General features: G+C 42.2%; 1 protein-coding gene across 1 annotated transcript in view; it reads right to left on the reverse strand.

Annotated features, from left to right (window-relative positions):
* Nucleotides 1-403: 403 nt before the first annotated feature.
* Nucleotides 404-17,598, reverse strand: part of LOC309561759 (uncharacterized protein) — a 43,766-nt gene continuing 26,571 nt past the window's right edge. The window contains exons 5-8 of the mRNA XM_082265770.1: nucleotides 16,345-16,520; nucleotides 6,149-6,522; nucleotides 1,974-2,212; nucleotides 404-671 (exon numbers count right to left, since the gene is read on the reverse strand). Of these exons, the coding sequence (XP_082121896.1) occupies nucleotides 523-671; nucleotides 1,974-2,212; nucleotides 6,149-6,522; nucleotides 16,345-16,520 (938 nt within the window). The 3' untranslated portion in view covers nucleotides 404-522. The remainder of the gene's footprint in view (nucleotides 672-1,973; nucleotides 2,213-6,148; nucleotides 6,523-16,344; nucleotides 16,521-17,598) is intronic.

The following is a 17,598-nucleotide window of genomic DNA, read 5'->3' on the forward strand; positions in this document are numbered from 1 at the left end:
TATATTTCATTATTTTCAATTTTATGCTTCGATTTGTTACAATATTATGTGAAATGATGACTATGACCATTATCCTAGTGGTGGTAAGCCTCCTAGTGATCACTTGCCAGTACTGCAGCGTCTCATACTGCTGGAGATGCCATAAACAATAGACTAGATGCAAAATTTTAAAAAATAGGGTACATTTTGGCAGCTGCAAATCATAAGGGTCCATTTGTAAAGGGCAAAAATATTATTTTTTTAAATTTATTTCCATAATCTTCACTCACCCAATGTCCCATTTTTAATATATTGTCATTTTTTTATTTTTTTGCATTTTTGAGATTAAATGAGTGTAATAATGAATTCTCTTAGAAACTAGCAAATTATTCAATAAATTCTGATCAGAAAATAATTAATTTCAAACGAATTATCAAAGATACTGAAGACACAAAAGCAAATGCATACATTGGCACATTGACCATTGCCCTTCCTAGCACACCTAGACACATCCCAGAATTTTGTGACCCCTTCAGGGCTCGGTCACTCATAGCAGTTGTGTAACTTTATGTATTGCTGCTTCTTATAGTAACGTCTCTGTACCACCAGACCCATCACTGCCAGGACCCCAACAACACAGACCGTGGCTATGAAAAGCGAGGGAGTCACTCCTGGACTGCGCTTTCTTTTATCTGTGGAAAGAGAGAACATTATGAATTTAAGGTGTAATTTCAACTAATTTAATTTTCTTCAGTATAGCGAGATGAAGGGTTAAAATCTCTGTCAGATTTTTATTGCTGTTCATGTTTGGGCAATCAACTCTTACTTTTTTCCTTATGACCATGGTCATCGAGACAGAAAGTGAAGGGTAATTTAATATTTTATGGTTGTCCCCAAGGCAGGAGTATGGAGGAGAATTTAGATGGGGACAACTGTACTGATGGCAACTATTAATGGATTTCCCCTTGCTTTAGGGAGATTACAACTAACCTCCTATACTCTTCCAGAACGGGGAATGAGAGGGAAACCTCCAGAGAGGGGACAAAGACAATGCTAAACTCTGACAGGAGGCCTATCATGCTTCATCCAAAACTAGAAAAAAAAGGTTGACTTGGATATAGATTATATAGATAGCTAAATATTCTTAAAATTGAACTCCAGTCATATAAAAAAAAAAAAAAAAAAAAAAACACAAATAAATGCAGTTATGTAATCATTAAAAATTGAATGTATGTTTTTAATTACAACTAGTGTAAGTATCTAAATCTGACCTATCAGCTTTTTGTACAGCAGAGCTCAGATTATTAGAGGGAGTGACAGAACTGGGGGCCAGTCAGACCTTTCTTTATACAAAAGGGCTGAGAAGGGACATGCTGACAGGGGGAGATATCAAAGTGTGCAGAGGGATAACTCATCCGCCTACTTCTGCTCCTTCACTGCCCAATTGTAGAGTGGGGGAGGGGCAGTGGTCAATCTGTATCAGTTGACTGCGGTAGAGAAAAAAACCTGGATCACATCTCCATGTCAGAGCATTCTCTCTTGTCTATAGCAAGCTTTGTTGTAAAGAGTATTTCTGCTCATGCAGTCAAATTTGGGAAAATCTCACTATCTATGTACTACCATAGGTTTGTTATGTGTTCTTATTTACACAGCAAACCTAAAACAGTCAGTCCAATCAGAGAATGCCTTGTATTCATTGATAAAAATACAAGATGCTCTGTGCCGAGTGCATGACCCCCTTGTGGTCCCTGTGCAGGGGGGCAGCTGCTCAGCAGAGGACTTGAGAGACCATGGTTATCACTGTAGTAGCATTGACTACTATAGTGACTGTCTGCTTCCACAGAGGTCCCTCAGATATGGAATATGCATACTTACATTGACCCAAGCGGGACCAATGTATGGAACTATGCAATACAAATCATACCTGGAGTTCAGGTTTATGGCAACACAGAAGAAAGATATGGAAACGAATTAGGAAAATTGATTTAACTTACTTAGGAAGATGGGACCCACACCCAATGTGGCTGAATCTGAGTTTTGAACTTCACGCTTTTGTCTTGAGGAAAGGCAGCCTTGAGCACAGCGGTTTGCAGAAGTTTGATTGTGGCAGATGACAACATCACAGGAGAGATACACTTCCGGGATATCTTTAAACTTGAACACATGGAAGCTGAATCTCTGCAATCGTCGGTCTGTAGTTGGATAGATCTGCAAAGTGGAGTCCTGGAGACACCTGGAAAAAAAATCATGAAAATATCCACTTATAAGTCTTTGGCCTTTGTTAAAATTTCAGATGAGAAAATGGTAACAAACCAAGAAAATAGACTTTGGGAATGGAGCACTGACTCAAAAAGGGACTTAAAGTAAATTGTATTCATAGGTGAAGGTTAAAATCCTTTTTTGTGCTGGCTAGGATTAACAATAGTAAAGAATCTTTAAGGCTGGGTTCACACTGATGTGAATTGGATGCGGGTTTCCCAACATCCAATTCGCATGACAGGAGAGTGTGACCAGCTCTCAATGGAGCCAATTCACACACCTCCAGGGAGGCGTGGTCTGAATTGCAGAAGGGTCCTGTGCGTCTTCTGGTCTATTTCAGGTGCAAATTCAGCAAAAAATTTATGGAGAACTGAAATGGAGAACAGACACGCACCGGATCCCCTGCTGTAAATTGCGGCTGCAGCAAGTGTGAACCCGGCCTTAAAGTGGACCTTCAGTGATTTTTTCATCTTTCCATCTAATAAATCCTCTACCCTTGTTGTTTTACCTTTTGAAACTAAAACATTTTTTTTTCTGCCAGTAAATAACTTATACAGCCCACTTCCTCTTTCTTGACTGGTAAAAAGCCCCTAGGCCAGTGATGGTGAACCTTGGCGCCCCAGATGTTTTGGAACTGCATTTCCCATGATGCTCAACTACGCTGCAGAGAGCATGAGCGTCATGGGAAATGTAGTTCCAAAACACCTGGGGTGCCAAGGTTCTCGATCACTGCCCTAGGCTAATGACATCATGCACAGCTCTCTCTCTCACTCTTGTGAGAGTTTGCCAGCAAGGGAGGAGGGATGAGTCATAGGAGAGCCAATGATAGATGCAAATCTGGAGGGGGCTGGATGAGGGTGGAGATAACAGGAGACTGCAGAGATCCATAGGGAGAATTTTGCAGGCAAGCAGTGGTGTGAGTGTGTCTGTATGTATATATTTATGTGTGTGTGTGTGTATGTCGTCTGTATATGTGTGTGTGTGTGTATATATATATATATATATATATATATATATAAATACAGTATGTGTGTGTGCGTATATGTGTGTGTCTGTGTGTGTATGTGTGTGTGTGTATGTATTAAAAAAAAAATTATTACGGACTGTGGAAAATGTTGAATTTCATTTGAAAATCAGGGTCCCAGAGTATGGAGGAAGTATGGACACAGAACACAGGACACAGTGTGAGAGACGCAGAATCCAAGTTGCATGAGGTCTAGTGTTAAGTTTCCACAGTCAGTGATATTGAGCCATGTCATTTGCTGGTGTTGGTCCACTGTGTTTTATCAAGTCCAGAGTCAGTGCAGCCTTCTAGCAGGAAATTCTAGAGCACTTCATGCTTCCTCTGCTGACCAGCTTTATGGAGATGCTGATTTCATTTTCCAGCAGGACTTGGCACCCGCCCACACCGCCAAAAGAACCAATACCTGGTTTAATGATCATGGTATCACTGTGCTTGATTGGCCAGCAAACTCCCCTTACCTAAACCCCATAGAGAATCTGTGGGGTATTGTCAAGAGGAAGATAAAAGACACCAGACCCAACAATGCAGACGAGCTGAAGGCCGCTATGAAAGCAACCTGCGCTTCCATAACACCTCAGCAGTGCCACAGTCTGATTGCCTCCATGCCACCCCGCATTGATGCAGTAATTCATGCAAAAGGAACCCTGACCAAGTATTAAGTGCATACTATACTGTACATGGACATACTTTCCAGTAAGCCAACATTTCTGTATTAAAAATACTTTTTTTTCGGTGTTATGTAATATTCTAGTTTTCGGAGATACAGAATTTCAGATTTTCACTAGCTGTAAGCCATAATCATCAAAACTAAAAGAAATAAATGCTTAAAATACATCAGTTTCATTTTATGAACTAAATTACTGAAATAAATTAACTTTGTGATGATATTCTAATTTTATGAGATGCACGTGTATGTATATATATATATATATATATATATATATATATATATATATATACATTAAAACAGAGAGCTAACAGTCTAAACCTGGCTACACACTGCAAAAAAGTACTAAACAAAATTTTGTCTACCGTTAGCATTTGATTTTGGAGTGAATGAACTTTACTGAACAAAAAAACACATTTACTGTTGGGAATGAATTTTTTGTTTGGGAAAAAGTTTCATCCTGCTTCTTGGAATTTTCTTGTCACTGTGGTTTAAAGGAAATGATTTGACTTTACAAACAATTAGAAAATCAAACTATGTTCTTTAAACAAAACAAAACAAATTCAAACAAAATTCTGCTAGTATATATTTGGGTTTATTATGTTGCATGTTTTAGCCAGTTTGGGTGGTTAGATGTATAAACACATAATATTGCATTTTTCTTGGATCATTTAAAAAAAAAAAAGGAATTTTTCACACTCTCTCTGATGGCTCAAAAAACAGCAGCTGAGGCTCCAAGCAGGAGTTTTGGTGTTTATTTTGGAAACATGGAACTTAGATAGGGGTACATGGGATGCCAATTACTGAGGAAATTATGAACTCCAAACAAATGGTTGAGGACCTGCTAAAGTCTCTGGCTGCTATAATCCAAACTGAACTGTGCTGCACATTAGTGGAAGTAATGGTGCAATTGAAACAGGGAATAGAATTCCCAAAAAGTAATTTTAAAGACAAAGCACCTGGCTATATTGCATGTAACCTGGCTGCTCTAGGCCCAAAGTTAGAGGTATTTGAGTGCTCCTGGCTGTTTTGCACTGCACTTAAGCTACCCCTGGTCCCAGACATGTGAGGTATTGCACTTAATTGTCCTCTCCTTCTTTTGGGTGTATGGCTGGCTTGTACTCACTCAGACTCCCTAAGTAGCTTTCAGAATCCAGAAGGGTGCTGAACAGGCTGCTTCTGGCTTGAAGTCTGAAGCTAAGCCTAGCTGTGATTGTATCTGAGTGATGTCCTGGAGCTTCCTCTCTCTCTCCTTCCTCTGCTCTCACTCCTTCTCCCAGCACAGGGGTCACTTCCAGACAGCTGGCCCTGGACTCTGCTCTCAGACCACCAGGTTTCAGAAAATGTTTGGGCTGCTTCCTCGTCTTCTAGGTTCGCCTTCCCGAGGATTGGTAGTAACTCCATAAATAGTCAAACTGCAGCCTCTGTGCCTCCACCCACTATGTTCTAGAGGTTTCCAGTGAGTTCCGCAAGACAGGGGGAGGTAACAGGGCCACAGCCTGTGAAGCATACCTACCTACTAAATTTACCTACACTAGCAACTGTGAGGGTACTACATTTACTCTGTATTTCTGATGGATTTGTTGAGTAGTAATACTCGTTTTTGGCTATTTAGGACCATAATGATTTTTTTTCTTATTCATGATGGGTCTTGAGTTAGCACTGATGAAGGGGGGTTTCTGGAGTGGTAATACTTTTATTTTAGATATTTATGACCATGATGGGCTTTTTTTATATTTATCGTGATTATTGATGGATCTGGTTTCAGTCCTAAAGAAAGGGTATTTTCTCACCCCCGAAATGTGTTGGGTACATTATTCTTCAGCGTGTCTCAATTGCATCAACAATAAATTATTATGGACTCCTAAGATAATTATCTGGCTCTCGTTTTGTCAATTTCATCTTGCACCATAGCAGTATTTCAGAAGTAGTCACAGTAATAGGGTAGTTTTGGCTGTTAAAAGACTGAAGCACAACCTTACAGATTCCTTTTTGTTTTTTAACTGTCTTTATTTTATTGCAGAATGTTTAGAATAAATCTGTTGATAAACTGTACCTAGTTACTACACCAACCTTTTACTAAGCCACACCCACTTCCAGCAGCCCCTCCCCACAGTTGGTCCTCAATTTTGTTTCCTCATTCGGGCCCCAGGTACCCCGGTCCTTAAACTAGGCTGTAATCTGTACCTTTTCTGTCTTAAAAAATATTTTATTCTCACCCATGCTGGATGATGTTGTAGGATTTTTCTGTGCCATTTAATAATGGAGATGATTTGACATGTTCGGCAAGTATCTGCAGATTCTTGTCATGGGACTCAACCACCAACTCCACATAAAGGACACTGTGAAGATCAAGTTCAACTGGGAACTCTGTAATTGGATCAGTGAAGCTGTCGCTCTTGTAGAGTCTCAGTGACACATTGAAGTTGCCTCCTCGAGAAACAGAACTAGCAATTTGTGGGAACAGGTTGAAGTTGAGAGTCTGGTTACTGTCCAATTCACATTTTACTGGGATCTCAATGCGATGGACGTTGGTGTTTGGAATAGTTCCATAAATGGTATTTTTGTAGTATGACTTCCCATTCTCATCATGCTGTAAAAAAAAAAAAAAAAAGAAATAAATAACCCAATTTATTGGGTGTTCACTTCAGACTGACTAAGTGGTCGATTTATAAAGCATTGGTTCACCACAATATTAGATTACAAGTCCAAATGTAAAATGCCCCTTTTTTGTAAAACTACAATGAAAATTAACCAATTTAAAATACATAAACAATTTCATATTCCTAAATAAAATAATGTGAAATTGTAAAATAATGGACATAAACATTCCACTTTTTATTTTGTCACAGACTGAACACTGGCTGGGATACAGTGGATATTTTGGATACTATTGACACTGTATAACGTGGAATTTCAGTAGCAGCTAAAACTATTAGCCATTACTCTGCACACTTACAATTAGACCTTTCCTTTTTGTCTTTGACACAATGTACCTGTAAGCAAGTGCAGTCTGTGTTCTTCACTTTAGGTGGCGCTCGACCACGGCAGCAAAGTGGATGGGACAAGATTTTGAGAAAAGCTGGGTTTCCTTGGCGGCAGTCGGCAAGATTTGCCCCTCTTTTCAGCTGGTGCAGAAGGAGGAGCGGGGAGAATCATGGCACTGTTGGGAGCGGCCTTGGTCCTGGTGCCTAAGTTCAATGGCTCCAATATCTACCTGTCTGAGGGGGAAGAGAGACTGGAGAGTGCTGCATGCCTGTACCAAGTTCCTACTCAACTGATTGCAGAGCTGGCCATCAACTCCCTGGAGGATGACACCCATTGAGCAGTGATGGTGCTACCAGAGAAGACCAGTCGCACCTGGAGCAAATTTCAGCACAGCTGGAGGGCCTGTTAGGTGGAGGTTCTTCGTTCATATGCAACAAGAGGACTAAAGCCTCATTCACTTCGCAATAGCCCTCCAGAATCTGTGGAAATGCCTAGAGCAGAATGATGTACACTGCTGTGCCGACATAACTGCCTCAGACAAACTACTGAGGGACCAGTTTGTGGTGGGAATGAAGGCTGGGCTAGTCAGAAGACTACAAAATTATAGGAACCAATAAAAGCTCAGCCTGCCTTCTCCTTCAACGACAAGATAGTTACGGGTTAAGTTACATAGTTAGTCTGGTTGAAAAAAGACACAAATCCATCCAGTTCAACCAATAGAAGGGAAAAAAATATATGATACAATTCTACATGTACATGTCCTATACCCACAGTTGATCCAGATGAAGGCAAAAAAACCCAATGAAGCATGATCCAATTTGCTCAGGCAGGGGAAAAAAATTCCTTCCTGATTCCTCAAGAGGGAATCGGATGTTCCCTGGAACAACTTTACCTATAAATATTAGTATCTAGTTATAATATGTGTATCTAGGAAATAAATCAGACCTTTCTTAAAACAATCTACTGAGCTGGCCAGAACCACCTCTTGAGGGAGTCTATTTCACATTTTCACAGCTCTTACTGTGAAGAAGCCTTTCCATATTTGGAGATGAAATCTCTTTTCCTCCTGATGTAAAGAGTGCCCCCTTGTCCTCAGTGATGACCATAAAGCAAATAACTCAGCCCTATATGAGCCACTTATGTATTTATACATGTTTATCAAATCCCCCTTTAATGTCCTCTTCTCAAGAGAGAACAAATTCAGTTCAGCTAATCAATCCTCATAGCTGAGCTCCTCCATGCCTCTTATCAGTTTGGTTGCCCTTTTCTGCACTTTCTCCAGTTCCCCAATATCCTTTTTGTGATAAACTGGTGCCCAAAACTGGACTGCATATTCCAGATGAGGTCTTACTAATGGTTTGTACTGGGCAAAAGTATATCTCTCTCTCTCTGGAGTCTATACCTCTCTTAATACAAGGATTTTGTTCACTTTGGAAACTGCAGCTTGGCATTGCATGCTATTTTTAAGCTTATGACCTACCAGAACACCCAGATCCTTCTCCACAATTGACTCCCCCAGCTGTTCTTCCCCTAGTATGTACGACGCATGCATATTCTTAGCCCCCAAGTACATAACTTTACATTTATTAACATTAAACCTCATTTGCCACATAGTTGCTAATTTAAACAGTGCATTGAGATTGGCTTGTAAGTTGGAAACATCCTGTAAGGATGTTATTCCACTGCATAGCTTGGTGTCATCCGCAAACACTGAAATAGTACTTTTTCAGTGTAGTCACTGGGTCAATGGTAGTGGATGCAGTGGCGCAGGAACAGGAAGATGCGGAAGGCATGAATCACTACACCTGAAAGAGGAGGCTTTAGCCCCATGCAGACAGCCATAATGGAGCGCTACCAGAAAATGGCTTCCATTAAGCAAAAGTTGTCAACATTCAAACAAGAGACGGCCCACCTCTCTAAAGACGAGAATCTGCTACAGAGGGGCCCGGACAAAAATACTGGAAGTGCTGGTGGTGTGACTTCTTTGGACATGTAGCTAGGAACTGTGGTTGGCATGAGTCCCAAAGCACCCAAAGGGTGCTGTTAAAATAGTGGGGCTCGGGGCTGAGGGACACCCCTGGGACCGTCAAAACAAGGCCCCATTAGAAAAGAGGCAATGGTTACACCAAGTCCAGTAATTACCGCCTTAGTCGATGACCAATATGTCCCTTGCTTAAGTGACATGGAGTCTGAGGTCACTGTCATAAAGTATGAGTTATATGCTCAGCAGATCGGTACACAGGACCAAGTGGACCCCTCCTACCTGCGCCTAAAGGTGGCCAACAACCTGCCCATCTTGGTGGAAGGCCTCATCTGGGTGAAGATACAGATAAATGACCAGGCGATGGAACGAATAGGGGTCGTGGTGACTCACAGCCCAGTGGGCTCAGCAGTACCAATTTCCGGGGCATGAACATCTTAAAAGACTTGGACTTGCTAGCTAAGTTCAAACATTCAGGCTGGCGTGCATGGAGCTGTGGTTTGTGAGCTGTCTTGCTCAGCGTGATCCCAACCTTTGAAGCATACCAACGAGGAGCTAGATGACAGCCTGAAAAAATGGGGGTTGTCCATTTTCCCCCAAAGTAAAAGTTGCTTCTGGTACCCCTCCAAGCTGTAGTCTGGTCTCTGACTATTGGGGCTCACAAGAAGTTCCAAAGAGCCATGGTAATGGTGGAGCCCCATAAAGACCTAGGAGTACCAGGCGCTTGATGTGATGTTGCATGATACTCAGGATTACCCTTTAAATGATAGTCACTCTCTACATTATGTATACTGTTACGATCCCATGTTCGGTTTTCATTGAGGGGTTAATGATACAACTTTTTATCATTTCCCCTAGGTGGTGGAGTTGTTGTGGTGGAGTGACATGGGGATCGTATATATTGTTGTAACAATTGTGGTGCATCTTGTTTCTCTGTCAACTTTTTGCCTTCATTGTTTTGTTATATGTCAAATACTGTATACTCTTAGATAGACATATCACTTGCTGACGGTTATCTATTGTAGATTTCTGTGGGGTTGATTGCCTTGTGTTTCTCCCCAGTGTCCCTTCGGTATGGCTGGCTATGGCCGAGGGCGGTTTGTTCCACCCAGTCATTGCCCACACATGGTCACGCCTTCTTGAGTTCCGCGCATGCGCAAACTCGTTGCGCATGCGTGTGGGCCACTGTGATACGCTGGACGGGGATGGTCACATCCTGGAGGCGCTCAATGTGTCCCCCCTGATGGTGTAGTCGGAGGTGAGTGTGGGCGGGCCATGTCATTTAATTGACAGCGTGTACCCGGCCCTACCTCTATTGGACCACCAATGGTTACACTCATTAAGATGACGTCATTATCTTTGGCGCCACTAAAGTTATTTAAGTGAATGCTGGGATTCCCAGCAATGCTGATGGCCAACTGTATGGTGGGCTATGGACAGGTATGCATGGTGTTATTGTCTATAGGGAAGATACATTCTGTTAAACTATCTTTGTATCTGTAAGCAGCTTGTTTGATATTACTGTTCACAGGTATGCACTTCAGTGTAGATTTGCCAATATTACAGTGACCCGGGAGCTCTGCTGCTTGTTACTGCTTGTGATACCGGTTGCTCATTGACTATCTGTGTGATCTGCAGCCTGGGATTCATTTTGGGCATATACATGCCAATAATTACAAGGTACTGTAACAGGAAGTCAGCTAAATCTGGGAATGTAGTCACAGGAAGGAGATACATTTCCACCTGACTTAGAAAGTCCATTAATTAATTTAGGGTGTTGGCTACAGAGCTAGCCAGCAGGAAGTTGAAAGGCCTTCACCTGTTCAGAATGAGGGAGTTAAGGCTCTATAATTTGTTCAGAGAAATTCCTATTGTTTGCTGCCTCCAGAAGCTGCATCCTGAAGCCATGTGGGCTGGGAGCAGGAGGACAGTCAGCGTGTGCCTCCCGACAGGATGTGTGGGCCTGGGAGAAGACCCCCCGGAGTGATGTGTGCCCGGGACGGTAACCAAGGGTGAATACGTCTCAAAGGTGAGAAGACGAACTGTTGATGTGAAAGAAACAAAGGACTGTGTTGCCCTGTGAAGCTATTATAAAAGGACTATTGAGTGTCCGATGTAGGACAAGGAAGTCTGCCCGACGGTAGGTTGGAGACAGACACTTAGGCAGGTTCCAGTTGTGAGAAGGTAGCCGCCCACAGAGGCAAGGATTTATTTTCTGTTTTATTTTATTTTGGATGTTTTGCTGCATACAGCCTGGTGAAGAAAACACCATTTAATAAACCACATTGTTTGTTTGCAAGCACTTGTCGGCTACCTCTCTGGGAAAACGCACCCCCCAAGGGGTCATCCACACCCGCCACCGAGCTAATCCCTCACATATGGTGGAGGTATGCAGTGGGCATAAGCAGAGATCCCTGCAAGGAAGTGCAAATGTTTGATGAACTTTATCTGGTGCATGAGATTGCACAATCTATGTGTGCAGGAGAGAAGATCCTGACAGAAAAAAAAAAAAAAAGTGTTTTAAAGAGACAGCGGTCTCAAAATTATTTGATGAACTTTGTTGTGTCTGGTGCAAGTGACTGCACAAACTGTGTGTGCAGAAAAAGAGATCTTGCAAGAGAGAGAGAAAAACTACAGGTGTTAAAGAGACAGTGGTCTGAAAAATTTTTGCTGGACTGTGAAAAATTTGTTTGTGGAGTTATTGAAGATGGGGCGTTCAAAACGCCTGAAGAATGCAAAGATAGATGAAATGAGAGACCGGATTCTATGGATGGAGGGGATGTTGCCGTCTGAACCAGCCCCATCCATGCCTAAAGAGAGTCTACTAAAGAGGAAGGTTGTTGTCCCTAGCAACACTGATGAAACCGCTATGGAGACGCAGTGTGCTCAGATGAAAAGTAAACTCAAAATGGAGGAGATGTTGAAACATCTGATTATATCAAATGCAGCTCAACAGCAAGCAAATGCAGCTCAACAGCAGGCAAATGCGGATTTTCAGCAGAGCTTTGCAGCTCAACAAAAGGCTCATCAAGAGAGCATGGCAGGCCGGAAACAGAGACGCCAGCAGCCAATGGAGGCCATCGGTTTGGAGGAAACCGAGTATGTGTGCAGGGCTGAGTTGGATGCCTTGCAACGGAAAATGGAAGAAAAGGAACAAGCCTTGGAATTGCTTAAAATGGAGCATAGAAACTTGCAGGAAATGAATGAACTACTCAAGTCTCATGTGTTACAGTGGGAAGAATCCACTGCTCTTCTTTTGGTCGAGTTGCAAAAACGCAGAGAGACTATAATGGAGAAAGATACCATCCTCATGGAAAAGGAAAGTGAAATTCAGACTTTGCAGAAGCAAAGTATGGCTGATATGTTGGAGTTGCGTAATCAGCTGGAAAAAAGTCTTCAGTCTTTGGGAGCTACAAAAATAGACCTGCAGGAGTCGCAGGAACAGAATGTCGCTCTGAAAACGACATTGTCTCTCAGCGACAACGAGAAAAGTGAAAGAGAGGCTAAATTACTGAGTACTGTGTATGAGCTCACTACTTTGAGCAATGTGGTAAATGAATGGCGTGCGGACTGTGAAAGTTGGAAAGGGGAAGCCCAACGTGTCCAGCAGCAGTTAAAGGAGAAAGAAGCCTGTGTGGCAGAATTACATTCTTATTCCCAGATGCTAGCCAATGAGGTGAAGGCTCTTATGCAGGGAAAAGGAGATTGTGAACATAAGAGGGAAAAAGTAGAGGCACATCTTCTGGAATCGCAAGTCAAGGTGTCAGAAGGTGACCGATTGTGTGCTAAGCTGTCAGAGAAGGCAAACCGACTGCAGGTTGAGTTGGACAATGTTACAAATCAGCTTTCTCAAGCAGACAGCAAATCTAGAGAAATTGCGGAAGATTTTTCTATCTTGGAATCGCAGCTGCAAGACACGCAGGAACTCTTACAGGAAGAGAGGTGTCAAAGGCTGAGTTTTAGCACAAAGCTCAAACAAATGGAAGATGAGAAAAATGGCTTCCTGGAACAATTAAAAGAGGAGGCGGAAGCAAAGAAAAACCTATCAGAGCAAGTCGCAACATTGCAAGCTCAGATAGCGGATATGAAAAAACGCATGGAAGAAAGCGTTGGTTCATTACAGTGTGTTGAAGATGTGAAAAAGAAGTTTGATCAGATGCTTGGTGAAGAGAAGACTGTGTCTGCAAAATATGCAGAAGAACGCGACCGTGCAAAAACGGAGGCGCGTGATAACGAGAGCAAAGCCCTGTTCTTGGCTCGCTCTTTGGAGGAAGTTCTAGAGTGTAAGGCTGAACTAGAAAGTGTTAACAAACAGCTGCGTACAGAAATGGAAGAATTGGTCAGCTCCAAGGATGATGTTGTGAAAAGCGTTCAGGAGCTAGAAAAGTCTAAACGAGCCTTAGAACAGCAAGTAGAAGAGATGAAGATTCCGTTGCAGGAACTGGAAGAGGAATTCCAGGCAACAGAGGATCTGTCCCAAAGAGGGGATAGTGTGCCTGATGCAGTTTTTAAAAGGATCAGTGTTTTGGGGTCTGTCCTGAGTGAGTCTCAGAAATGTGATGACACGTGGCTTGAATCACCCCTTTGGAATAAACCGTTCCTTCAAAAACTTCAAGCATTGGAAAATGTATCATTAGAACTTCAGCAAATAAAGGAGTTGTGTAAGAAATGTGATGATTTCTCAGTTCAGGCTGAAAACCTAGTGGAGAAAACTAAAGCGGAGAAAACTAAAGCAAGTGATATAAATCTGGGAGGAAAAAGCAAACGCCACCTAGTGGAGAAAACTAAGGCTGTTGGTGAAAACGTGAAGCAAATGAATTTCAAGTGCCTTTCAGAGAATATTTCTAAAATGAAACTGGTGAAAGACGGGTGGCAGAAGTTTGATCGTGATCTTGAGATGCATTCCATGTGGAATTCAGATAGAGAAAAAGAACTAGGTGACCTTGAGCGGTCAAATAGTTCAGCAGAAAGTGCATTGAAGAAACCTGTAAAAGAATGTGTTGCAGTTCCATGCTTCTTCACTGATGCAGAGAGGAGGTCTATAATGGATACCACCCAGATCGCTGGGTTCAACTGTGTTGTTGCCTTTGACCCCTATGTTGGTGGAAGGAAAGTTGATGATGTTCTGGTTGGCTTCTTCTGTGAAGAGTTTGGCAAGAAATATAAACTCAATATCAAATCAAATAGTAGGCCTTTACTGCGACTCGCTCAGGAGGGCGAAAAGTTTAAGAAGTTGATGAGTGCAAATGCTTCAGATCTGCCTATGAATATGAAATGTTTGAATGATATTGATATCTCTGGGAAAAGGAACAGGGGTCACTTTGAAGAAATGTGTGACAGCCTGTTGTCTCAATTGGAAAATCCTCTGCACAGCATCTTAGAGCAAGCAAAGCTCAAGAAGGAAGATCATTCCCTTTTACAACAAAAAGTCAATGATTGTGTACAGCTGTATGGAGAGGCAACTCAAGTCACAGAGGGATGTCAAGAGTCCCTACTTGGAACAAAGCTTAGTGAAGCAAAGGTTCTCAAAGTTTTGTGGAAAACATTTATGGATTGCAGAGAGAGGCGTCTTAAGAATGTTGAAGACATTAAGACTAGCCCAATTGAGTTGCCTATGGATCACGGTCCTCCATGGTGGATTGGACAGACGGTTATGAGGGACAAGCTGTCTGACATTTATGAGAAAGCTGTCAATGAAGATGACAGAAACGAGAAGGAGCGAAATGATGCCAAAAATGCAGTTGAAGAATGTGTATATGAGATGAGAGACAAACTGTGTGGCATTTATGAGAAATCCGTCAATGAAGATGACAAAACAGTTTCATCCGGAAGCTTGAGGATAATAGGAGGCTTATCAGTGAGTCAGCAGTGCTTGACACATGCGTGCCTGGAAATCTGTGTCCCAACCCTAGGGTTGAAACAAGAGGGGGGGGTATGTAACAGGAAGTCAGCTAAATCTGGGAATGTAGTCACAGGAAGGAGATACATTTCCACCTGACTTAGAAAGTCCATTAATTAATTTAGGGTGTTGGCTACAGAGCTAGCCAGCAGGAAGTTGAAAGGCCTTCACCTGTTCAGAATGAGGGAGTTAAGGCTCTATAATTTGTTCAGAGAAATTCCTATTGTTTGCTGCCTCCAGAAGCTGCATCCTGAAGCCATGTGGGCTGGGAGCAGGAGGACAGTCAGCGTGTGCCTCCCGACAGGATGTGTGGGCCTGGGAGAAGACCCCCCGGAGTGATGTGTGCCCGGGACGGTAACCAAGGGTGAATACGTCTCAAAGGTGAGAAGACGAACTGTTGATGTGAAAGAAACAAAGGACTGTGTTGCCCTGTGAAGCTATTATAAAAGGACTATTGAGTGTCCGATGTAGGACAAGGAAGTCTGCCCGACGGTAGGTTGGAGACAGACACTTAGGCAGGTTCCAGTTGTGAGAAGGTAGCCGCCCACAGAGGCAAGGATTTATTTTCTGTTTTATTTTATTTTGGATGTTTTGCTGCATACAGCCTGGTGAAGAAAACACCATTTAATAAACCACATTGTTTGTTTGCAAGCACTTGTCGGCTACCTCTCTGGGAAAACGCACCCCCCAAGGGGTCATCCACACCCGCCACCGAGCTAATCCCTCACAGTACCTATACAGACTTGGGCTATTTTCTGAATCAATGTTTTACAGTTTCTGCTGATTTTGCACATACTTATCTCATATGCTATCCTTTATCACAGACAGGACGGCCTGTGATGTTTGCCGATGGCTCTCTTCCTTGCTGTCTCATTCTGTTTCTAGGAAATATCCCCTCTTTCTGACTTGACTCTTGTGTCTGAGTGTACTCCTTGGTCGGCCTAGTGAGCAGCATTGCGTTTCCTTTTGAAAGCCTTATTACAATAGAGATATGATGGCTGAATTTTATCAGTATACTGGTTTGTGATTTTTTGATCTTCTAAGAAACTGAGTGTCATACAACCAATATATTTCTCTTTATACCCCTTCTACGTCCTATCAATTGGCCATCGTTCATTGAGGCTCTTGAGTGGTCATGTAAGTCATGTTATTTGTACTGAGCGCAATGGTCAGGAACACACAAATGTATCAGATCCTCTAAAGCCTGGCTGTCTAAAACTCGTTTAACTAAAAAACGCTTCTTTTTGTATGAATAGGATATCTCTCTACTACCAAGATAAAAGGTCTTAAGAAGGACGCAAAAGTTGCAAAATGTGTCTACTTCTTGGATGATTTAATAGAGATATTCCACCTTATGAACATATTAGCATGAGAACATATTAATGAATTGTTTTTAAAATATTACTCTACAACTATTTTGTAATAAAATTCAGTTTTTTTTTATCAACACACGGCGCTTCATCACCATCTGCTACCAGTGAAGTCCGCAATCTATTCCCCATTTTCCCCACAATTTTTTTTTTTATTGTAGGGGTTGAAATACTCGCCTGAAGAGTGGATCCACAACTACTGAATGGTATTTTTAAAAGTACTGCCCTCCCTTCCAGGTCTCCTTGGCATTGAGGATCTTCAAGGTGAATATCGAGTACTTTAAGGTTGGCTGAAGTAAATAAATTATATGGAAGGCTGTACTCAGCTTCACGTGAGAAACATTGTAGTGATGCTGGAAAGGAAAAAAAAAAAAAAACCATGTGAATACATTGTGATAAAATACTGTGCTCATTTAGACCTAGGTATTTTTGCAACTAAGGGGTATAATTATAAAAAATGCTCAGAGCTATCTGTCAAAACTGTATGTGCATTTGTTTTGTGTGAAGGTGCGAACAAAATCGAATGTCACTAGACAATTTTCCCTCCAGGTCAGATGTTCTTCATTCATAGGAATACAGTTAATCAGAAAAATACCACATTATGTCCACTAGATGAAACAGGCAAACATAGTAAATATCTATCTATATCCATCTAGTGGCCATAATGTGTTATTTTCCTAAATCATGTTATACTTATGAATGAAGCACATATGACCAGAAGAGGAAATAGCCTAGTGACATGCAATTTTGCAGGCATTTGGACAGAACACATATACATGCAGCTTCATAGGATGAAAAGCTCTGTGATATCTTATAAATACATATGCCTTATGCGTGCACTATTTGTAATTAAATTTGCCATGTTCAAATGCTTGACCTACCTTGTTTTTATTGCTTTGATAATCCCCTCCCACCTAATCTGTTTTAATATGACAGCCGAGTGTGAGCCCTATTATCCAGGGAGGACGTCATGTGACGTCCTCCCAGGATCACGCCTCTCGCGCACGCCACGGCGCACTCCGGCGGGATCTGCCACCTGCCATGTCCATCGGACACAGCCAATGACATATCACTGTACCAACCTGCTGCCAGTAACGTGTGATCACTGTGGCCAATCACAGAAAATCACATGACAATTGTGCACAATGAAAGGCTTTGGTTCATGCCTTTCATTTGGCACTTTTCCACTGCAAGTACGGCTCGGCTCCACTTGACTCTGCTTGGCCCTGCTTGGCTCGGTTTGGTTTTCCACTGCATGGTACCGCATGGTACGGTGTTGGAACAGTTCGGTATGGTTTGGTACGGTTTGCTTTTCCACTAAAGTAGTAAGTGGGTGGGATAACAACGATTCTCTGACCAATCAGTGGCTAGTAGTGACAAACAGTCAAGGCTGCATGCAAAGGATTGTGGGATATGGTATCGGTACGGCCC

The sequence above is a fragment of the Pelophylax lessonae genome (genome assembly GCF_965119305.1).
Source record: "Pelophylax lessonae genome assembly, chromosome: 8".
NCBI classification, from domain to species: Eukaryota; Metazoa; Chordata; class Amphibia; order Anura; family Ranidae; genus Pelophylax; species Pelophylax lessonae.